Source organism: Clupea harengus, unplaced genomic scaffold (genome assembly GCF_900700415.2).
Source record: "Clupea harengus unplaced genomic scaffold, Ch_v2.0.2, whole genome shotgun sequence".
In the NCBI taxonomy this organism is placed as follows: domain Eukaryota; kingdom Metazoa; phylum Chordata; class Actinopteri; order Clupeiformes; family Clupeidae; genus Clupea; species Clupea harengus.
Window position 1 is genome coordinate 34,648 of NW_024879827.1, and position 24,313 is coordinate 58,960.

At 42.1% G+C, this 24,313-nt stretch overlaps 1 protein-coding gene and 1 long non-coding RNA gene across 2 annotated transcripts; both read right to left on the bottom strand.

Moving 5' to 3' along the window:
• Positions 1–335: 335 nt before the first annotated feature.
• Positions 336–9,570, bottom strand: LOC122130468 (protein-glutamine gamma-glutamyltransferase 2-like). The gene is made up of 15 exons (XM_042705188.1): positions 9,430–9,570; positions 9,219–9,325; positions 8,125–8,893; positions 7,104–7,274; positions 6,516–6,755; positions 6,031–6,149; positions 5,801–5,929; positions 5,386–5,563; positions 4,959–5,094; positions 4,288–4,397; positions 3,939–4,181; positions 2,614–2,895; positions 2,101–2,264; positions 1,439–1,572; positions 336–949 (listed from the first exon to the last, which is right to left on the bottom strand). The coding sequence occupies exons 3-15, from the start codon at positions 8,132–8,134 to the stop codon at positions 748–750; spliced, it is 2,118 nt and encodes a 705-aa protein (XP_042561122.1). The 5' UTR covers positions 8,135–8,893; positions 9,219–9,325; positions 9,430–9,570; the 3' UTR covers positions 336–747.
• Positions 9,571–18,913: 9,343 nt separating this feature from the next.
• On the bottom strand, positions 18,914–19,459 carry LOC122130471. The gene is made up of 2 exons (XR_006151898.1): positions 19,070–19,459; positions 18,914–18,965 (listed from the first exon to the last, which is right to left on the bottom strand). It is a non-coding gene; the product is annotated as an uncharacterized LOC122130471 (long non-coding RNA).
• Positions 19,460–24,313: the final 4,854 nt, after the last annotated feature.

Sequence of the window (24,313 nt, forward strand, 5' to 3'; positions counted from 1 at the left end):
TATTGGAATCGTTTCGAGGACGTCTGTGTGTGTGTGTGTGTTTGTGTATTTCAGTGTTGCATTAGTAATACCAGCTCTGTCGTCATGAGAAGCTTCTAAAGTGGCATCTGTTACAAAAATGTGTAGTAGACCAAACACTTGTGCAGGTATGTGTGTGTTGTCCGAGAGACACTAGTGTGTGTGTGTGTGTGTGTGTGTGTGTGTGTGTGTGTGTGTGTGTGTGTGTGTGTGTGTTGAGAACAACCCAAGATTCATTCACTAAGTGGTGTCAAGATATTAAATATATGTATTAGAACAAGAACATACATTTTTTACATCAAACCTCAGAGCCATGGTGTCAGTCTGAGCGAGTTTATTAGAACAGGATTTTTTTCAGGACACAATGATTTGAAATCAAAACAAACTATCCTCAGTAGAAAAATCTATTGAAAACTTAGATCTGTAAATTATTTTACACTTTAATCTGTAGGATACTTAACACTTCGACGTTGATGTGAATGTATGTGTGAGTGTTTGTGTCTATATGTGTAAGTGTGTGTGCATATGTGTAAGTGTGTGTGTGTGTATGTGTGTGTTGGACAGTGTAAACTGATAGAATCTAATGAGCTAATGAGAATCTAATCAGCTATATGCTCTTACTGAGACAAACACTAAAAAGTGAGACAAACACTTAAAATAATATAAGCACTCAGTTCATATCAACAGGAAAAGGGCAATATGTGGTTCTATCAGCCCCCCATTGCCCATTTATGCTCCAGAAATGAACCCGTTGAAGGTTGTGCAGGGTGGGCAAACCACCAGGTTGGGTTTGACCTCCACATTACAGCTGCCTTTCATGTTCCTGAAGGTGTCGCAGTCAAAATCTGCCATCAGCTTCCTGGAACCGGCTCGGTAGGGCGTGAAAGGGATCTGAAGACGCACGCGCTGATCAGCCTTAAGCACCGGAACTCTACGTACACACAAATACAAACATTGTAACGTCCAATCAATAGGTGGGAGATGCAGGTGTTTTTGTTTAAGTATTTCACTGGGGCGGATATACAGTATGACTGAAATAAAATGTCAAAAGCTGCTCAAACACTGTGCTTTCCTGAAGACAAACTGTACTCCATCATACACACACACACACACACACACACACACACACACACACACACACACACACACACACACACACACACACACACACACACACACACACACACACACACACATACACACAGAGCCCTTTTGAAGAGTTGTTGTTTTTAACAGCTCACAAAAGAGCACAGTCTTTGAGAGGTCAAATATGCCATCAGGGAACATTCACTCTCTGCCAGTTCAAATGCAAGAGCTCTTTTACAAATGGGATAAGTTCCCCAAAGGACACTTCTTCCTCCACTTGTGTGTGTGTGTGTGTGTGTGTGTGTGTGTGTGTGTGTGTGTGTGTGTGTGTTACCTGGCCACCACGGTATGACTCAACAGCCCACTGCCTGTTAGCGTAAGGATGCCATTTTTGACTGTGCTGGATATGGGGTTTTCAAAGATGACCTCCGCCGTCATCTCTGTAAACTGCTCACATGTGCTGGGCGCCTAAGAACAAGCAATACTTCATGAGATCAATACTTTCACCATTACAAGAGATTCAGGGTCAATAAGTTCCCAAATCTCTCTTTAGGTCTTTATTGGCCATTGACAGGATTAATTAAAACAATCCACAGAATATATAATAGTATACTTTTTAGCAGTATGCTACTCTAAGAACTGGATCCATGATCTTGTCAGTATAAGTGTGCTTGTGCCTCATTCAGTTAGCCTCTGAATACTTCTACCAACACCAATACTGATGGTTCCTGTAGATCAACTGTGTGTGTGTGTGTATACTGTATATATATATATATATATATCCAAGAGATATAGTATGTGTATATATTAGTGCTGTCAAACGATTAAAATACCACCACCTTCCAAGGCACTGATTGGCTGGACCTATGGCCAAGTTCTGTGGTGCTATAGGGTGTGGAACTTACGAGTGACGTGCCAACGTAATCGCAGGGGCTGCATACAGAAATATGTCCACACTCTGGGTGTACCCCTACCCAAACACCTCTGTGGACCAACCTGGATGGTGATTGTAGGCTCCTGCGGAATGATGTTCTTCACAGCTAGGTAGCCATCTCCTGGGTGCTGCTTGTCGTGCACCAGTGCCGAGACCTTCAGACTGCTGTTGTCCAGCATTTTGGTCCCATATAAAGAGAATGGGATCCGGATGGAAATCTTGAGGTCTGTACACACATGCACAAACACACACACACACACACACACACACACACACACACACACACACACACACACACACACACACACACACACACACACACACACACACACAGATAGAGATAGTTAAATAGATTAGATTAGATAGATAGTTCAATTATAGATAATATAATGCCATTTCTGTCGATAAGACTAAGTAAAATGAGTATCAATTTTAAACCCATGTGGAAAATGTAATTCAGAGTCAGAAATGTAAACACTATATTACTATATTTGAACCCCCCCCCCCCCAAAAAAAAAAACAAGCCGCTGTAGGAACTCCAGTTTGGGGTCTCTCCAGAGCACCGGTACACCCACCCTGCTTGGGCTGCAGCAGGACATCCTTCTCCTCCCTGTACACCAGGCTGTCGGGCACGCCTGTGTACCTCATGGCCTGAGCGTTGATTTGCACACTGAGCTCCCGCAAGTGATCACTATGGAGGAGCAGACTCAGCTCCAGATCCTGTCCCGTAATTGACTCCTTCTCGTCTGTGATCTCCAGCTTCAGCGCGGGAGGATTCAGTGGCAGCTCAGGGCAGGGCTTGCGTTCGTTTCCTCTCCTCACAGCTTCCTCAAACACCAGACGCTCCTTCTTAGAACCTAACAGGAAGAGCACCAGGATCAGCGCACGGGGCAGGGAAATCATTTTGGCCACTGCTTGCTGTTTTCACTACAGTGATTCACTATCGCCTCTTGAGGCACAAAGTGGAATTATGAAAGGATGGGCCACCACTAGCTGGTTAGCATGCTAACAGCAATAGATATCTTGCTTCCAGGGCATTTCTGTCTTTGACATCATGTCAAAGATGTTATTTCTTTGTATTCTGTTGATATTTTAGTTAATTGTTTAGTTTAAACTAAAATTACAACACATAGCACCTTTAAGACTGTCATTCACTTGAGAGAGGCTGTATAGCTAGATAAGAGTGTTTGTTTATGGGAAGTTAATGCTCTTGCCTATTTTCTAAAAAGTATCCATTTTCAGCATGAAGACCCAACTGACTGATCACTTCCACATTCCAATGAACCTCATGGTATGAAATTTACACACCCCAAACTGGCCAACCAAGAACTATGAACAACGGTAAGAACAATTGCTATCATCTCGGCCCAGGTTAAAATCTGTTTAAGCCAAAGACAGAATAAGAAATGACTCTCCCAACCCTGAGTGTGTATGCCTCTAGTTAGGTGTGTATGATGGTGAGGTCTGTGTAAGCCAGTGTGTGTATGATGGTGAGGTCTGTGTAAGCCAGTGTGTGTGATGGTGAGGTCTATGTAAACCAGTGTGTGTGATGGTGAGGTGTGTGTAAGCCAGTGTGTGTGATGGTGAGGTCTGTTTCAGGCAGTGTGAGTGATGGTGAGGTAGGTTTCAGGCAGTGTGTGTGATAGTGAGGTCTATGTAAGCCAGTGTGTGTGATGGTGAGGTCTGTGTAAGCCAGTGTGTGTGTGTGTGTAAGCCAATGTGTGTGCTGGTGAGGTCTGTTTCAGGCAGTGTATGTGATAGTGAGGTCTGTGTAAGCCAGTGTGTGTATGATAGTGAGGTCTGTGTAAGCCAGTGTGTGTGTGATGGTGAGGTCTTTGTAAGCCAGTGTGTGTGTGATGGTGAGGTGTGTGTAAGCCAGTGTGTGTGATGTTCCCCTCACCCTCTGGGTATTTGTAGCTGGCTGTGATGTCCTCCCGTCTGTATGCGCCTACAGCTTTAGTGCTGATTTTCTGGCCAATCTGAGAGCTGTCAGTGTGGAGTCTGTGCTTTGAGCCGTCTCTCATGAGCATCCAGATGACTTGATCGGCGTTGACTTCAGCGAAGACAAACGGAATGTCGTACTTCAGGTCGGTGTGTCCCTCCAGAACAGCCTTCACAGGGCACGGACCACAGCAGAACACTCCTAAGAGACAAGAGGGATTTCAGTAACTTGTACGTGTGTGTGTGTGTGTGTGTGTGTGTGTGTGTGTGTGTGTGTGTGTGTGTGTGTGTTTGTGTTTGTGTGTTACCTGAACTCTGCTCCTGTGGGGTGGGGTCCAGCACCTGCCAGCCATCGTATGTAGAATCCCCAGAGAGGTCCGGCCGCTTCATCCATCCCTCTACCCACACGTGGAAGTTCCTGAACACACAAACACACACATAAGTAAGTTCATCTGTATCAGGCAAGTAAAGGGTTTCCTCCACATAGTGAGTTTGGGGTAATACTAATTGGCAGAGACTCTTGGGGTGACTAACTGGCACAGACAGAAACTGTAAGAAAAGGGGATTATGGTCAATTATTTTAATGTCATGGAGGTGTGCCAACAGAGGGCCATTGGGCCCTGTGAGAAAAGTGTGGGGGCAGGGGGGTGGAGGGGGGGTGTCCTGTGTTCCATGTAACGGTAGGCCTTGTGATAGTGCCCTATTGCCCCCATAACGACTAAGCAACCGTTCATTTGACCCTCTGCACTGACAAACACCATGTTCCCTAACGCTACGGAATGGAAATATAGAACAATTCTGTAAGTCTGACAACAAGTGGTAAAAGGGACACCAGTCTTATCTAACTGAGCAGTCTTATCTAAATGAGACGGTAGGCCGACCGAGTGTCGAAAAGGGACTAACAGGAGACTCCATAAACACCTACATATACTATTAATATTAACAAGCTCGTCTGATTCATTTATAATAAGACACTCACCACACACTGTCATGGCTCTCCTTAGGCCGAACCCCTTGGTCTGTGTAGTACTCATCGATGGTCAGGCTTTTATCAGTGTCGTGGGCAGACTGGAAATTGCTGACTACACGGCATGGGATTCCCAGACACCTCAAAACTGACACACACACAGAAACACAATTAGACCTCGATATTTTTTATGTTGACTGTCTAGCCAAGCAGTATGAAATAGCCTAAATCATAGCCTGACTGTTCTATGATTGAAGAGACTGCTCTCATCTTGTGATGTACAGAAGTTTTACATCAGGAAGAACAGTAATCAGATATTACACGGTGACCACAGAGTTCTTGCAGATAAATGAATGTTTCCAAACCATTACAGCAGCAGTGGTATCATAGACATGAAATCAGACAATAGAAATAAAGTGTAAACAGTTCCAGTTCTCACCTGTGCACATGACCCCAGCGAACACCCAGCACTGGCCGTACTTCACGGGGGAGTAATAACTCTTGTACCAGCGCCGCAGGATGTCCACGCTGCTGCTCCACTTGGTGGGGGCCACACCGCCGGAGTACGGTGTTTGCCAGCGGCCCGCCAGGATACCACGGTCACCATTAGCGTTGATCTGTTGCGAATAAAGCAAGTCAAGTTAAGTCAACTTTGTTTGTCTAGGAAATTTTAAAACAACAGGAGTTGTACCAAAGTGCTTTTCGGTCAAATTAAATAGATTGATCAAATTAAACAAGAATTAAAGGAAATAAAGAAACAAATACCACACAGACGTTTTTACGAATACAATACAACCAAACTCACAAAGAGAGAGAAAGAGGGTGAGAGAGAGGGAGAGAATAGCGGTGCATACCATAGCACTGACCACCCTCCCTACATAGATGGGGTTGCAGCGGGCAGAGAAATCCTCAGCAGGGTCCCTCAGACACTTGGGGTTCATGTCCAGCAGCTTCATGCAGATGTCCACCATATCCTCCTCAAACTGAAGGGGCAGCAAAGACAGCATCCACAAACACATGAACAACCACATCTCACTGGCTAGTTCTCAAAAAGTCATAAAACACACATGTGCTGTTAGCGTACCTGTCCAAAGTTCCAGGCAAGGGGGCCGATGCGGTCAGCAGATCCTCTGTAGATGATGCCCTCCTCAGCCATCACATACTCCTGCCTCTCAGCTTCCTCTGGGAGGTGCACCCAGTCCTCTTTATCCATCAACACACACACACACACACACACACACACACACACACACACACACACACACACACACACACACACACACACACACACACACACACACACACACACACACACACACACACACACACACACACACACACACACACACACACACACATCCATACACACAGAGAGCACAAACATATACAGACAAAGCCGGTAAGTTTTCAGACAAATGCGACAGGAGAATGGTAGGCATGCATAAGTGAGACATTTGTCTGTATGTATAAGCCACCTCACATCAGCATACATTTGTTTACATATGAGCCTCTGATGAGCCATAGCTCATATGAGCCTGTTTGTGCTTGTGTGTTTCAGGAAGTGCATACCTGTGCACCAGGGGTTAAAGAGGAGCACCATATTTGTGATGGATTGAGGGGTGGCGTGTGACCCTTCCCTCATATACAGATTGTAAGAGCCCACACTGGCATCAGCTGGGCTGCTTATGGCCAAGGTCATGGAAGATCGGCCACTCTCCTGTACCAGTGCTGTCCATGCTTTCTTTGCACCCGTCAACTTTGGGTAACCAAACACGCAACGCGTGCCCTTTTCCTCTGATGGCTTGGGTCCTGCAGGGAAAGCACACTTGCTGTTAACGCCAGTGTGATGTTACTGCCTGTTCATGACAGAGCATATTCATGATGTTGGTAGGGTTTTTAAATAGAGGATGACTAGGATGCCTTTAAGATCACACTTTGTCCAGTCAGAGAAAAGCCAGTCATTTGTGTGACTTGTATTATGCAATGGCAGTTTGAATGTTGATGCATAAAGACTGATAAAAACATGAATGAGGAAATTGTAATAGGCATCGCTATCAACACATTTAGATAAAGTTGAATGCACTGTATTCTTTGTATGACTGATACCAATAATGATAAGAATGATGATATATAAAGAATGATGATACATAAACATACCTGTCTCCGCAGTAAAAATTAGCGTGTCGGTATCAGGCTGGAACTGCCGATTGGTCTTGAGAGTGATTTTGAAGTTCTGGCCACGCCGCACCATCAAACGTTTTACGGTTACGTCATCAGTGCGGTGCTCCCTATTGTTTTCCTTGACGTGGAGCTCGACTTTGCTTATCTCTACCAGAAATCATACCAAAACATACATCAAATGTGAATCTTCCCATTCAAATTTGCGTCTAGACAACAACGAAAGGCAGCGCGCCACGTTTCTCGAAATCTTTGCTGATATGCAGCGCTGGTGCTTGACCTGTTTAAGTGTCCTAGACCTGTACCCGTACATGGCTACCCGTTGTCACCACCTTTCGAAATCCAGTTAAGATCTAGCCAAATTAAAACAACATCGGATTCCAATGTAAGATGCCATGGCATGGCAAATGTGTGCATTCGCGTTACACATTTACGAGTAAGAACCTCAATCTAAAAATGTCAAACCTGCGAGAATAGAAATGAACAATTTCCGTAACGTAGATTTAATCTTAAAATACCTTCAGATGTCAATGTTCGGCTAAATAAAGAAGAACTTCACATACTTAGCTGTAGTAATAGGCTAACGTTACTGTCCCGTTGGTGTCTTTTTATCACGAAGCCCTAATCTCTTAAGGCATATTTTTATTTATTTGGATTGAACTGATTTTTTTTCACTGATTCCTAGATCTTTGTTAACTCAAATATTTCATACAAATAGTCATACAATTGACACAACTGGTAGTAGTCTCCTGCATATTTAGAGGTATCCTGCAGGGGCAGTGTCTCGCAACCTTTTGCCCCCCTGTGTACAAGGAATTACCCCCCTAACCTTTTAAATAGAAATTACTTTAAGTATCTATTTTGAAAAGTTCTCCATACAAATGTTAATGTATTTCACTCGATAAATTAGTTTTAAATAGTCTCCCATCATCTTAATGCCCCCTTGCAGCTCATATGGGCCCGGCCCCCTTGTTGAGAACCACTGAAGTAAGGGACTTACCAAGCGCCATAGTTGCTGTTGAGAGTATGAGTATTCTCTTCTCCTGGTGATGTAGTTTAGATAGACGTCCCAGCAAGTGTGAATCTGCAGGGAGAGAGTGTGTGTCGCCTATTTAAACTCTGTCATGCCCTGATGGATTTCAGTTCCCAGGAATGCCAGAGGGGTTCTCTTCCTGACAAGAGTACACACCCCTCGATCAGCCCTGCTGAGGAAATCAACATGATCTACATTTACAAATGATTGTGTGACATCCTGTTGCATATCACACACAACGTGATTTTGAGAGAGACAGAGAGAGAGAGAGAGAGAGAGAGAGAGAGATAGAGAACCCGCACCAACTCTCCTTGATTTAATCTTAATCTGCTTGAGGGTAGTGCGTTCGTTGAGGAGGAGCTCAGCCCGGGGCTGGGATGGGCCTTTTTTTCTCAGTTAGTATGAATACTTTCTCACTTTTGACTCAGGGTTGAATGAAAGCCAACTGTGGCATTTCCACATAAGTGTTTTAAATATCACTCCTTGTTTCCAGTGAAGTGTCTTTGCTAATTTTTGAGTTCTTCGTTACCTGTACCTGATGATGAATTGAAGAAAAGTATGTACTTTCAAGTAAAATCTTCATATAGTAATATAAGTTCTTCATATAGTAATAGCCTATATAAGTTCTTCATAGTAAAAAGGTTCTCTCTATGACAGAAGTAGGTGCCTGTGTGTCCAGTCAACCATTGCATCACTTCTGGGACAGAAGGTGCGTCATCATCCTCAGCAGTCCCATCTGAAGAAATCAGTGGTTTTATACAGATGAATGGAAACTATTCTAACAGTTATGCAAAATGATTGCGGTCAGCTCAAATAATTGCGATCAGACGATTATGTAATAATTGCAAACACATACTGTGATACTGTGCACATCTGAACTTGTAGAGGACCTGACCACACTACAGATTTATAAACAACTTACAGTTTCAGTCAATGTCAGTGACTGTTACAGATATGTAACTGATAGTCATAATCATAATGTCAGACAGCTTAATTTTCTTATCTGTTGAATCTGTGAAGTTAATTGCTTGAGTGACTACTCCTCTACCTCTCAACCTGACCTGTGTGTTCATGATTGACAGTTCATGAGTATCTCAGCAACCACTCAGAATGAGATTGTTACGATAAGGTGAAAGTGTTTGTGCTGGAGGACTGCTGCACTTCCGTTCTGCATTACATTATAAACATAAAGAATTTCATAGAAATGTTAGTTATAGATACACATGCTGTGAACTGTGCTCTGTGAAGGCTGTTCTGGAGGGACACACCAACCTGAAGAATGACATGCCGTTTGTTATCGCTACACTGAATGCAGATCATGTCTTCTGGATGCTCACAAAAGATGTCTTAAAGCAGAGGCTCTATACTGACACGGCTCAGATTAGCCAGAACATCAGCACTGAGACCGTGAGCAGAAGCAGACAGGAGAACATCACAGCCAGCTACAGATACCCAGGGGGTGAGAGGGGCACAACACACACTAGGATAAACACATATTTTAAACAGGGCAATAACAATTTAATCAATTCATGGTTAGGGGATTGGGCGGGGAGTATGGGTTAGATTTTCATATATTAACCTATAGGGTTTCTAAAAAGGTACAAAGCCTCTGAAATCTTGAAATTAAAGATCAGTTTTATCTGGCCAAACTGATTTTGTTCCTCCTTGTGCTGATTTGTGTTCTTCCTCTTAGGTTCCAAGAAGTAGCGTCTGGTGTTTGAGGAGGCCGTGAGAAGAGGAATCAGGCGCCAATGCAGACTCAGGTGAGCCACAGAAGCCTCCAGAGGCGATGCTGAAGATCAGCAAACAACCACAGAGTCTGCTCCCCCACGGCGTGCATTTCACCTAGCCCAGATGTAGTTCCTCTCACGCACAAGTTCAATTCAAACGGCTTTACCTGACCCACTTTTAATGATATACATGGGCATCATAGCCACTGACAAATAAGCAATTAACAATGGTCGACTAGACAAATAAAAGGACCAAAGTAACTAGTTCACGTGAGAGCTCCTAAGACTTACGTCTTATTAACAGGCAACTCTCCCGAGGCAATGAATCAGTGTGTTTAAACATGCCATGAACACGCACCTTCAATTGGATCATTCCAATATAACAAATCAGGGGTGTCAGACCGGCAAAACACATTTGGCTCTCAGCAGCCACAAAACAAAGTCCTACACAGCTAAGACAATATGTCTATTGACACAGGCACAGAAGGAAGAGCTAATTGGAATTGCCCATAGGCAGCTGCCTCACCCTGTGGTCTGCTGGCGCCAATGTACGCTTTCAACAGGTGCATTTGAGGTTCATGGTTTTCCTTGGAAACACTGGCACTCCTTCTCCTGACCCTAGGCCAGGGAACACAGATAACTCTTGCAACCGCCATCACCCTTGAGAGATTTCTCAGCCCCTTCCCTAGCCCCAAACATCCAAAGAGTGACACAACACGAAAAACAAATAAAAAATGTCCCATTGACTTACATTGGGCCATTATGACATCATAATAGGGTCATTAAACTGGCTTGCACCTGTGCTTCCACTCTTCTTTCCTTTCTTATTTCTTTCTTCCACTCTTCTTTCCTTCTTCTTTCCTTTCTTCTTTCTTTCTTCCACTCTTCTTTCCTTTCTTCTTTCCTTCTTCCCCTCTTCTTTCTTTTCTTCTTTCCTTCTTCCACTCTTCTTTCCTTCTTTCACTCTTCTTTCCTTTCTTCTTTCCTTCTTTCAGTCTACTTTCTTTTCTTCTTTCTTTCTTCCACTCTTCTTTCCTTTCTTCACTCTTCTTTCTTTTCTTCCACTCTTCTTTCCTTCTTCCACTCTTCTTTCACACTTCTTTCTTTTCTTCTTACCTTCTTCCACTCTTCTTTCCTTTCTTCACTCTTCTTTCCTTTCTTCTTTCCTTCTTCCACTCTTCTTTCCTTCTTTTACTCTTCTTTCCTTTCTTCTTTCCTTTCACTCTTCTTTCTTTTCTTCTTCCTTTCTTAACTTTTGCATTTCATGCACTGGTATTTCCTTCAGGAAATGCCTTTTCTAGTTATTACAGTGCATGAAATGCCCTGTATTGTTATTCCTAGGCTTCTTCTTCTTCTTCTTCTTATTACAGTGCATGAAATGCCCTGTATTGTTATTCCTTCGTTTCTTATTCTTCTACTTCTTATTATTCTTTGTACCGACTTCTGCACTTAATTCAGCTCGAACCGCTTAACTTAGAAACTCCGTTCAAACTTTGGCGCGTATGTCTTGTAAAGGACACTTATGCTATGTATTTTTCATTTTTCTAAACTTTATACTTTTTAAGATATTAAAGAAAAACGAATACAAATTTTCCCATTGACTTACATTGGGCCATTATGACATCATAATAGGGTCATTAAACTGGCTTGCCCCTGTGCTTCACTGACACCTGCGCCAAGGTTCCAAGGCTCCTCTTCTCTCTGTCCCTCTCCATTCAACTGTATAACTAGGAATATTAAGAGACACCTTCCATACTTTTTTCTCTCAATCTTTTTTTTTCACTCTCTCTTTATCTTATTATCCATAGCTACTCCTGTTCACTCTTCTTTTGTTTCTTCTTTCAATTTGTCCATCAATTCCTACTCTTTTTTCAACTTTTGTCAGCTTTCTCTGACTTACTTTTAACCAACATGACTTCCCTAGCAACCAGCATAGCAACCACTTAAATTACCATAGCAACCACCATGACTACCCTAGCAATGCCCTAGCAACCACTTTAATTACCCTAGCAACAACCTAGCAACCACTATTATAATGAAAACTTAGTAACCACCATAGCAGCCACTATGACTTTTGTATTTAAATGTAATTTTTCTGAACTTTACACTTCCACCCTAGCAATGCCCTAGCAACCACTTTAATTACCCTAGCAACAACCTAGCAACCACTACTATAATGAAAACTTAGTAACCACCATAGCAGCCACTATGACTTTTGTATTTAAAAGTAATTTTTCTGAACTTTACACTTTTTAAGATATTAAAGAAAAACAAATACAAATTTCCCCATAGACTTATATTGGGCAATTGTGACATCATAATAGGGTCATTAAACTGGCTTGCACCTGTTAGTGGGGCGGCTTAGCTTCATAGTTCACAAGAATTGTGCACTTTGTGATAAAAGCGTGAAATTTGGTACACATATAGCCAAAGACAGTCCAAAAACAATTAGATATCTGACCATCATGAATTTTCAATGTGGCGGCCTCGGGAGCCATTTTTCAAGATTACAACTTTAAGTTGAATTTTCTGACATCTGTTAATTAATATGAGATTGATTATCTAGTTAGTTATTTTTGCCATATATTGGGAGTTACTACATGTATAACACAAATAAGTCATTCAAATTTTAAGATGGTTGTTATTTTTCAAAACGGCAGAATACTGGTTTAAAGTGAGTAATTGCAACAAATTTGCATAGATATATGATATAGAGGATCATAACATCAAATTACACTTTTTTAATTTTGCCAAGTTTTTTTTTTTTTTTTTTTACCTACTATTTCTGTGGATGTGCTGGTTCGGTCATAGAGCAGGATGACAAACCTTTCTATTACCTCTATTTCATTACCTCCTGTGGAATGTCATGTTGGGCGGAACATAGCTCTAACAGGGCATTTGCAAGCTCTGGAGAACCCGCACCAACTTTCCTTGATTTAATCTTAATCTGTTTGAGGGTAGTGCGTTCGTTGAGGAGGAGCTCAGCCCGGGGCTGGGATGGGCCTTTTTTTCTCAGTTAGTATGAATACTTTCTCACTTTTGACTCAGGGTTGAATGAAAGCCAACTGTGGCATTTCCACATAAGTGTTTTAAATATCACTCCTTGTTTCCAGTGAAGTGTCTTTGCTCATTTTTGAGTTCTTCGTTACCTGTACCTGATGATGAATTGAAGAAAAGTATGTACTTTCAAGTAAAATCTTCATATAGTAATATAAGTTCTTCATATAGTAATAGCCTATATAAGTTCTTCATAGTAAAAAGGTTCTCTCTATGACAGAAGTAGGTGCCTGTGTGTCCAGTCAACCATTGCATCACTTCTGGGACAGAAGGTGCGTCATCATCCTCAGCAGTCCCATCTGAAGAAATCAGTGGTTTTATACAGATGAATGGAAACTATTCTAACAGTTATGCAAAATGATTGCGGTCAGCTCAAATAATTGCGATCAGACGATTATGTAATAATTGCAAACACATACTGTGATACTGTGCACATCTGAACTTGTAGAGGACCTGACCACATTACAGATTTATAAACAACTTACAGTTTCAGTCAATGTCAGTGACTGTTACAGATATGTAACTGATAGTCATAATCATAATGTCAGACAGCTTAATTTTCTTATCTGTTGAATCTGTGAAGTTAATTGCTTGAGTGACTACTCCTCTACCTCTCAACCTGACCTGTGTGTTCATGATTGACAGTTCATGAGTATCTCAGCAACCACTCAGAATGAGATTGTTACGATAAGGTGAAAGTGTTTGTGCTGGAGGACTGCTGCACTTCCGTTCTGCATTACATTATAAACATAAAGAATTTCATAGAAATGTTAGTTATAGATACACATGCTGTGAACTGTGCTCTGTGAAGGCTTTTCTGGAGGGACACACCAACCTGAAGAATGACATGCCGTTTGTTATCGCTACACTGAATGCAGATCATGTCTTCTGGATGCTCACAAAAGATGTCTTAAAGCAGAGGCTCTATACTGACACAGCTCAGATTAGCCAGAACATCAGCACTGAGACCGTGAGCAGAAGCAGAGAGGAGAACATCACAGCCAGCTACAGATACCCAGGGGGTGAGAGGGGCACAACACACACTAGGATAAACACATATTTTAAACAGGGCAATAACAATTTAATCAATTCATGGTTAGGGGATTGGGCGGGGAGTATGGGTTAGATTTTCATATATTAACCTATAGGGTTTCTAAAAAGGTACAAAGCCTCTGAAATCTTGAAATTAAAGATCAGTTTTATCTGGCCAAACTGATTTTGTTCCTCCTTGTGCTGATTTGTGTTCTTCCTCTTAGGTTCCAAGAAGTAGCGTCTGGTGTTTGAGGAGGCCGTGAGAAGAGGAATCAGGCGCCAATGCAGACTCAGGTGAGCCACAGAAGCCTCCAGAGGCGATGCTGAAGATCAGCAAACAACCACAGAGTCTGCTCCCCCACGGCGTGCATTTCACCTAGCCCAGATGTAGTTCCTCTCACGCACAAGTTCAATTCAAACGGCTTTACCTGACCCACTTTTAATGATATACATGGGCATCATAGCCACTGACAAATAAGCAATTAACAATGGTCGACTAGACAAATAAAAGGACCAAAGTAACTAGTTCACGTGAGAGCTCCTAAGACTTACGTCTTATTAACAGGCAACTCTCCCGAGGCAATGAATCAGTGTGTTTAAACATGCCATGAACACGCACCTTCAATTGGATCATTCCAATATAACAAATCAGGGGTGTCAGACCGGCAAAACACATTTGGCTCTCAGCAGCCACAAAACAAAGTCCTACACAGCTAAGACAATATGTCTATTGACACAGGCACAGAAGGAAGAGCTAATTGGAATTGCCCATAGGCAGCTGCCTCACCCTGTGGTCTGCTGGCGCCAATGTACGCTTTCAACAGGTGCATTTGAGGTTCATGGTTTTCCTTGGAAACACTGGCACTCCTTCTCCTGACCCTAGGCCAGGGAACACAGATAACTCTTGCAACCGCCATCACCCTTGAGAGATTTCTCAGCCCCTTCCCTAGCCCCAAACATCCAAAGAGTGACACAACACAAAAAACAAATAAAAAATGTCCCATTGACTTACATTGGGCCATTATGACATCATAATAGGGTCATTAAACTGGCTTGCACCTGTGCTTCCACTCTTCTTTCCTTTCTTCTTTCTTTCTTCCACTCTTCTTTCCTTCTTCTTTCCTTTCTTCTTTCTTTCTTCCACTCTTCTTTCCTTTCTTCTTTCCTTCTTCCCCTCTTCTTTCTTTTCTTCTTTCCTTCTTCCACTCTTCTTTCCTTCTTTCACTCTTCTTTCCTTTCTTCTTTCCTTCTTTCAGTCTACTTTCTTTTCTTCTTTCTTTCTTCCACTCTTCTTTCCTTTCTTCACTCTTCTTTCTTTTCTTCCACTCTTCTTTCCTTCTTCCACTCTTCTTTCACACTTCTTTCTTTTCTTCTTACCTTCTTCCACTCTTCTTTCCTTTCTTCACTCTTCTTTCCTTTCTTCTTTCCTTCTTCCACTCTTCTTTCCTTCTTTTACTCTTCTTTCCTTTCTTCTTTCCTTTCACTCTTCTTTCTTTTCTTCTTCCTTTCTTAACTTTTGCATTTCATGCACTGGTATTTCCTTCAGGAAATGCATTTTCTAGTTATTACAGTGCATGAAATGCCCTGTATTGTTATTCCTAGGCTTCTTCTTCTTCTTCTTCTTATTACAGTGCATGAAATGCCCTGTATTGTTATTCCTTCGTTTCTTATTACAGTGCATGAAATGCCCTGTATTGTTATCCAAACTTTTCTTATTCTTATTATTCTTTTTACCTTTTTCTGCGCTTAATTCAGCTCGAACCGCTTAACGTAGAAACTTCGTTCAAACTTTGCCTCGTAGGTCTTATAAAGGACACTTGTGCTATGTATTTTTCATTTTTCTAAACTTTATACTTTTTAGGATATTAAAGAAAAACCAATACAAATTTTCCCATTGACTTACATTGGGCCATTATGACATCATAATAGGGTCATTAAACTGGCTTGCACCTGTGCTTCACTGACACCTGCGCCAAGGTTCCAAGGCTCCTCTTCTCTCTGTCCCTCTCCATTCAACTGTATAACTAGGAATATTATTCTTTCCTTCTTCTACTCTTCTTTCCTTCTTCCACTCTTCTTTCCTTCTTCCACTCTCCTTTCCTTTCCTTTCTTCTTTCCTTCTTCTACTCTTCTTTCCTTCTTCTACTCTTCTTTTCTTTCTTCACTCTTCTTTCCTTCTACTCTTCTTTCCTTCTTTTAATCTTCTTTCCTTTCTTCTTTCCTTCTTTCTTTTCTTCTTCCACTGTTCTTTCCTTTCTTCTTTCATTCTTTCACTCTTCTTTCTTTTCTTCTTTCCTTTCTTCACTCTTCTTTCCTTTATTCTTTCCTTCTTCCACTCTTCTTTCCTTTCTTCACTCTTCTTTCCTTTCTTCTTTCCTTCTTCCACTCTTCTTTCCTTCTTCTACTCTTCTTTTCTTTCTTCCACTCTTCTTTCCTTCTTCCACTCTTCTATCCTTCTTTCACTCTTCTTTCTTTTCTTCTTTCCTTTCTTCTTTCCTTCTCTCTTCTTCCCTTCTTTCCTTTCTTCTTTCCTTCTTTCACTCTTCTTTCTTTTCTTCTTCCTTTCTTAACTTTTGCATTTCATGCACTGGTATTTCCTTCAGGAAATGCATTTTCTAGTTCTTCTACTTCTTATTATTCTTTGTACCGACTTCTGCACTTAATTCAGCTCGAACCGCTTAACTTAGAAACTCCGTTCAAACTTTGGCGCGTATGTCTTGTAAAGGACACTTATGCTATGTATTTTTCATTTTTCTAAACTTTATACTTTTTAAGATATTAAAGAAAAACGAATACAAATTTTCCCATTGACTTACATTGGGCCATTATGACATCATAATAGGGTCATTAAACTGGCTTGCACCTGTGCTTCACTGACACCTGCGCCAAGGTTCCAAGGCTCCTCTTCTCTCTGTCCCTCTCCATTCAACTGTATAACTAGGAATATTAAGAGACACCTTCCATACTTTTTTCTCTCAATCTTTTTTTTTTCACTCTCTCTTTATCTTATTATCCATAGCTACTCCTGTTCACTCTTCTTTTGTTTCTTCTTTCAATTTGTCCATCAATTCCTACTCTTTTTTCAACTTTTGTCAGCTTTCTCTGACTTACTTTTAACCAACATGACTTCCCTAGCAACCAGCATAGCAACCACTTAAATTACCATAGCAACCACCATGACTACCCTAGCAATGCCCTAGCAACCACTTTAATTACCCTAGCAACAACCTAGCAACCACTATTATAATGAAAACTTAGTAACCACCATAGCAGCCACTATGACTTTTGTATTTAAATGTAATTTTTCTGAACTTTACACTTCCACCCTAGCAATGCCCTAGCAACCACTTTAATTACCCTAGCAACAACCTAGCAACCACTACTATAATGAAAACTTAGTAACCACCATAGCAGCCACTATGACTTTTGTATTTAAAAGTAATTTTTCTGAACTTTACACTTTTTTAAGATATTAAAGAAAAACAAATACAAATTTCCCCATAGACTTATATTGGGCAATTGTGACATCATAATAGGGTCATTAAACTGGCTTGCACCTGTTAGTGGGGCGGCTTAGCTTCATAGTTCACAAGAATTGTGCACTTTGTGATAAAAGCGTGAAATTTGGTACACATATAGCCAAAGACAGTCCAAAAACAATTAGATATCTGACCATCATGAATTTTCAATGTGGCGGCCTCGGGAGCCATTTTTCAAGATTACAACTTTAAGTTGAATTTTCTGACATCTGTTAATTAATATGAGATTGATTATCTAGTTAGTTATTTTTGCCATATATTGGGAGTTACTACATGTATAACACAAATAAGTCATTCAAATTTTAAGATGGTTGTTATTTTTCAAAACGGCAGAATACTGGTTTAAAGTGAGTAATTGCAACAAATTTGCATAGATATATGATATAGAGGATCATAACATCAAATTACACTTTTTTAATTTTGCCAAGTTTTTTTTTTTTTTTTTTACCTACTATTTCTGTGGATGTGCTGGTTCGGTCATAGAGCAGGATGACAAACCTTTCTATTACCTCTATTTCATTACCTCCTGTGGAATGTCATGTTGGGCGGAACATAGCTCTAACAGGGCATTTGCAAGCTCTGGAGAACCCGCACCAACTTTCCTTGATTTAATCTTAATCTGCTTGAAGGTAGTGCGTTCGTTGAGGAGGAGCTCAGCCCGGGGCTGGGATGGGCCTTTTTTTCTCAGTTAGTATGAATACTTTCTCACTTTTGACTCAGGGTTGAATGAAAGCCAACTGTGGCATTTCCACATAAGTGTTTTAAATATCACTCCTTGTTTCCAGTGAAGTGTCTTTGCTAATTTTCGAGTTCTTCGTTACCTGTACCTGATGATGAATTGAAGAAAAGTATGTACTTTCAAGTAAAATCTTCATATAGTAATATAAGTTCTTCATATAGTAATAGCCTATATAAGTTCTTCATAGTAAAAAGGTTCTCTCTATGACAGAAGTAGGTGCCTGTGTGTCCAGTCAACCATTGCATCACTTCTGGGACAGAAGGTGCATCATCATCCTCAGCAGTCCCATCTGAAGAAATCAGTGGTTTTATACAGATGAATGGAAACTATTCTAACAGTTATGCAAAATGATTGCGGTCAGCTCAAATAATTGCGATCAGACGATTATGTAATAATTGCAAACACATACTGTGATACTGTGCACATCTGAACTTGTAGAGGACCTGACCACACTACAGATTTATAAACAACTTACAGTTTCAGTCAATGATAGAGATATGTAACTGATAGTCATAATCATAATGTCAGACAGCTTAATTTTCTTATCTGTTGAATCTGTGAAGTTAATTGCTTGAGTGACTACTCCTCTACCTCTCAACCTGACCTGTGTGTTCATGATTGACAGTTCATGAGTATCTCAGCAACCACTCAGAATGAGATTGTTACGATAAGGTGAAAGTGTTTGTGCTGGAGGACTGCTGCACTTCCGTTCTGCATGACATTATAAACATAAAGAATTTCATAGAAATGTTAGTTATAGATACACATGCTGTGAACTGTGCTCTGTGAAGGCTGTTCTGGAGGGACACACCAACCTGAAGAATGACATGCCGTTTGTTATCGCTACACTGAATGCAGATCATGTCTTCTGGATGCTCACAAAAGATGTCTTAAAGCAGAGGCTCTATACTGACACGGCTCAGATTAGCCAGAACATCAGCACTGAGACCGTGAGCAGAAGCAGAGAGGAGAACATCACAGCCAGCTACAGATACCCAGGGGGTGAGAGGGGCACAACACACACTAGGATAAACACATATTTTAAACAGGGCAATAACAATTTAATCAATATATGGTTAGGGGATTGGGCGGGGAGTATGGGTTAGATTTTCATATATTAACCTATAGGGTTTCTAAAAAGGTACAAAGCCTCTGAAATCTTGAAATTAAAGATCAGTTTTATCCGGCCAAACTGCAATTTCACCTAGCCCAGATGTAGTTCCTCTCACGCACAAGTTCAATTCAAACGGCTTTACCTGACCCACTTTTAATGATATACATGGGCATCATAGCCACTGACAAATAAGCAATTAACAATGGTCGACTAGACAAATAAAAGGACCAAAGTAACTAGTTCACGTGAGAGCTCCTAAGACTTACGTCTTATTAACAGGCAACTCTCCCGAGGCAATGAATCAGTGTGTTTAAACATGCCATGAACACGCACCTTCAATTGGATCATTCCAATATAACAAATCAGGGGTGTCAGACCGGCAAAACACATTTGGCTCTCAGCAGCCACAAAACAAAGTCCTACACAGCTAAGACAATATGTCTATTGACACAGGCACAGAAGGAAGAGCTAATTGGAATTGCCCATAGGCAGCTGCCTCACCCTGTGGTCTGCTGGCGCCAATGTACGCTTCCAACAGGTGCATTTGAGGTTCATGGTTTTCCTTGGAAACACTGGCACTCCTTCTCCTGACCCTAGGCCAGGGGGCACAGATAACTCTTGCAACCGCCATCACCCTTGAGAGATTTCTCAGCCCCTTCCCTAGCCCCAAACATCCAAAGAGTGACACAACACGGATCAAACTGGGTGGAACTGTTCTAGGTTTATGCTCATTTATACACGGTAATCTCTCATCGTCAGTTTAAATGGTATTTGGTGCCCCCACTTTGTCAACCCATCAGTAAATCAGCTTGTGTAGCTTGTGTGGTAGAACATGGTGTTGGCCTGTGTTTGATTCTCAGGAGCATATAACCTGGCAGTAGTATGTAGTAGGATGAAACTCATACATTACAAAATAAAAAGCATCACAATTCAAACTGCAGTAGTATATGGGCGACAGTGTTAGAGGAGAGGAGGTAGAGGAGTCGTTTAGTAATCAGAAGGTTGCAAGTTCGATTCCTTGTCGAAGCGTCCTTGAGCAAGACACTGAACCCCTAATTGCTCCTGATGTGCAGTGTGCTATAAATGTAAAATGTGTATGCATTGTAAGTTGCACATATGTAAGTCGCTTTGGATAAAAGCGTCTGCTAAATGTAAATGTAGTATCTTAATACCAGATATATGAAATGCACATAATTACACAAATCAAGCCTAAATCTGACACTGAATCTAATCATTAAATCTAAATGTAAATCATTTTTTGTGCAGCTGCCTAATCTATCAAACCTAGACATTACTACAAGATATAGGGACTCAATTTGAATCTTTGCAAATGGCACATGATATCAACTGATTATAACACCATTATGCTGTTTCCTGGTGGGTTACAACATTAGCTTCATGAACATCATGTCTCGCTTTCTTCTGCAGTGAGTATGTTGGCTAAGTCTCTTGTTATGCTTGTAAATATATATCTCGCCTGTTTCTGATAACATGCATGCTGTAGCACTGAGTTTTCAGTACTATAGGGTAGAGTGTTGCACTGGTGTGGAACATTACTGCAGGATCAAATGTCCCTACGCTACACGATGAGACTTTTTTTGTCTCAGGAAGATTATCCTTTTTACAGACTATACCTGTTCTCCTCAGAGGTCCTAATCACTCATCTCCCCATGCTTTTCTCCTGGCTCTCCCCCCTCTGTTGCTGGTAGTTACCATTGCTTGTGGTGCCATGCTGGTGTCATGTGTGGGTGGTGACACCGTGTGGTGAGGAGAGGTACTGCGCCTCATGTCGAAGGCGCTCTTTGGCTTGCTGCGTGCCTGCCGGCCTCCCAGCTCGGCGTTGTACCTCTGGGCGTGGCTCCCGCAGTACCACGTGCGCAGCTACGAGACGAACTTCTGGTGGGCGAACAACTCGCCGGGGTCAAGGTAGGACGACAGATGCAGCCCCTGCGCCCGGTCCTCCCACTTACCGAGCATGAGCTGGTGCACGACCCCCGGCTGGCCCCTGGCACGCACCACCTCCAGTGCCGTGACCCCAGCTCGGTCCTTCAGGTCTTTAGGGGCCCCAGCGCGGATCAGCTCTCTAAAGTATGATACCTGGCCCTGAGCGGCTGCAACGTGGAGGACACCTCTACCCCCCGGGGTCTGGAACTTAGGGTCAGCTCCTATGAGTGGAGAGACATGGAGAGGAACACAAGAAAAGAAAGAGAGAAAGACAGTGATGTCTGAACAGACAGTTGGACAGAATAACATCAAGCCAGAGGAAGAAAAGACAGAAAGATGGTGTTGGTTGACAGTTAGGGACTACACTCATTAACTTACAACCTTGCCTGTGAGTGTATATGTGTGTGTGTGTGTGTGTGTGTGTGTAAATGTGTGTGTGTTCGTGTGTGTGTGTGTGTGTGAGTGAGAGAGAGAGAGAGAGAGAGAAAGAAAGAAAGAAAGAAAGTAAGTGTGTGTGAAGGACTTCCGGCTGTGCAATGTAAGAGGGCGCTCACGCTTTGGGATAGCTCCCGCATATTTCACAATTTACGTGCACCTCTTCAACGTTTACCCTATTTCACCGTATTCATTATTTAAAAAGTAAACTCGCCTACATTCTGATACCATTCAACTGGCTTACAATGTCGAGACCACGACAGGGAAAAGATTCTTCTGCAACTCAAGCAGCATCAGCAGCTAAGATGGCGGAGTTTGCTAACTGTTACTAGCCTGGTGCAGGAGCTTGAGTGTGTGTGTGAAAGCTGTACCGCTATGCAACAGGAAGCGTAGGGTTGGCAGGTGCCCACGGTGGACACTATACTATAGAGAGCAGTGGATTTGGGATTTTTGGGGGCATTAGAGGTTATTTGTGCTGAATCATATGTGTGTTTATTTAACCCCAGTGTATAAAATATACAATTTTCATAACTTTTGTAAGTAAAGACCCACCTTGCCTGGGCTGCAGTCTGACGTTCTCCACAGCGCTCCACACCTGGCAGTCAGGCACACCTGTGTACCTCATGGCCGGCCGATCAGGTGCACGCTGACTCTCGCGGAGCCGAGTGTTTGCTGGACAGGGACAGGCACAGCTCCAGGCCCTTCCCGTTGATGGGCCAGGCCCGTATCTGTGATCTCCAGTGTCACCTTGGGGGGCTTCTGGGGCATTTGGGTATCTGCGATGCCAGGAGGACACCACACCACTTGGTCATCTCGCCTCGCCTGACAGCCTCCTCATACACAACTCCTTTCTTTTTGAGAGCCTAGGAGGAGAGACACTACAATCAGATTGTGTAGCAAGAATATCTGCCAGCTGAAACTACGTTTATTCCTCACCCTTCACTCAAGCTTGCTAACAGCAGGTGTGGCAATGGCTGATGGATTGACCTTAGAGACATAGGCAGTGCTGGCCCTTACCAGAAGGGTCCCTGGTCTCCCTGTTCGTTTAGGGAGATTGCAGCCGGTTAAGAGTGTATCTTCATAGGGGAAGAGTGAATGCCATTGTTCTCTCTCTCTCTCTTTTCTCAGGACACTTAACAATCAGATTATATTCACGTTAACAGAATGAAATGGTATGCGTGAAGTGTGCTAAAACCAGTAGTCTATTGAACCAGTGTGTGTGCTGCGTGAGGTCTGTGTAAGCCAGTGTGTGTGATGGTGAGGGTCTGTGTAAGTCAGTGTGTGTCAGCTTTAGTGCTGATGACCCAACTCTTCAGAGAGCACCTCCTTTCCTAACTTGCACTGCTTCTTCCTCTTCCTTCCTCTACCTCTCCTTACCCTTTCCTCTAATGCCATCTCCTCTAACTAGTACTTAACTCGCACTTACAGTAGTTACATTCCTGCACTTTTTATTCCTATGTAAAGTAGTATTTATTGTCACACTAGGTCTCTATTGCTCGTAGCTTGATTGGTTTTCTCCTTTGTACGTCGCTTTGGATAAAAGCGTCTGCTAAATGACCAATGTAATGTAATGTAACTCTCTGACCTAATGGTTAGTCATGGTGACAATGTGTGTGTGAGCGACTGAAGAAAGGCAGTAGTACGAGGAGAGTTATATTGGAATCGTTCGAGGACGTCTGTGTGTGTGTGGTGTGTTTGTGTATTTCAGTGTTGCATTAGTAATACCCAGCTCTGTCGTCATGAGAAGCTTCTAAAGTGGCATCTGTTACAAAAATGTGTAGTAGACCAAACACTTGTGCAGGTATGTGTGTGTTGTCCGAGAGACACTAGTGTGTGTGTGTGTGTGTGTGTGTGTGTTGAGAACAACCCAAGATTCATTCACTAAGTGGTGTCAAGATATTAAATATATGTATTAGAACAAGAACATACATTTTTTACATCAAACCTCAGAGCCATGGTGTCAGTCTGAGCGAGTTTATTAGAACAGGATTTTTTTCAGGACACAATGATTTGAAATCAAAACAAACTATCCTCAGTAGAAAAATCTATTGAAAACTTAGATCTGTAAATTATTTTACACTTTAATCTGTAGGATACTTAACACTTCGACGTTGATGTGAATGTATGTGTGAGTGTTTGTGTCTATATGTGTAAGTGTGTGTGTATATGTGTAAGTGTGTGTGTGTGTATGTGTGTGTTGGACAGTGTAAACTGATAGAATCTAATGAGCTAATGAGAATCTAATCAGCTATATGCTCTTACTGAGACAAACACTAAAAAGTGAGACAAACACTTAAAATAATATAAGCACTCAGTTCATATCAACAGGAAAAGGGCAATAATGTTGGTTCTATCAGCCCCCTATGCCCATTTATGCTCCAAAAATGAACCCGTCGAAGGTTGTGCAGGGTGGGCAAACCACCAGGTTGGGTTTGACCTCCACATACAGCTGCCTTTCCATGTCCCTGAAGGTGTCGCAGTCAAAATCTGCCATCAGCTTCCTGGAACCGGCTACGGTAGGGCGTGAAAGGGATCTGAAGACGCACGCGCTGATCAGCCTTAAGCA

Bases quoted from the DNA above. Each gene is read 5' to 3' on its own strand.
- LOC122130468 (XM_042705188.1), bottom strand. The intron at 1,573-2,100 runs GTTGGTCCACAG...GCTTGTTCTTAG, and splicing joins AGCCTACAATCACCATCCAG to GCGCCCAGCACATGTGAGCA. The intron at 950-1,438 runs GTAACACACACA...GTGTGTACGTAG, and splicing joins AGTCATACCGTGGTGGCCAG to AGTTCCGGTGCTTAAGGCTG.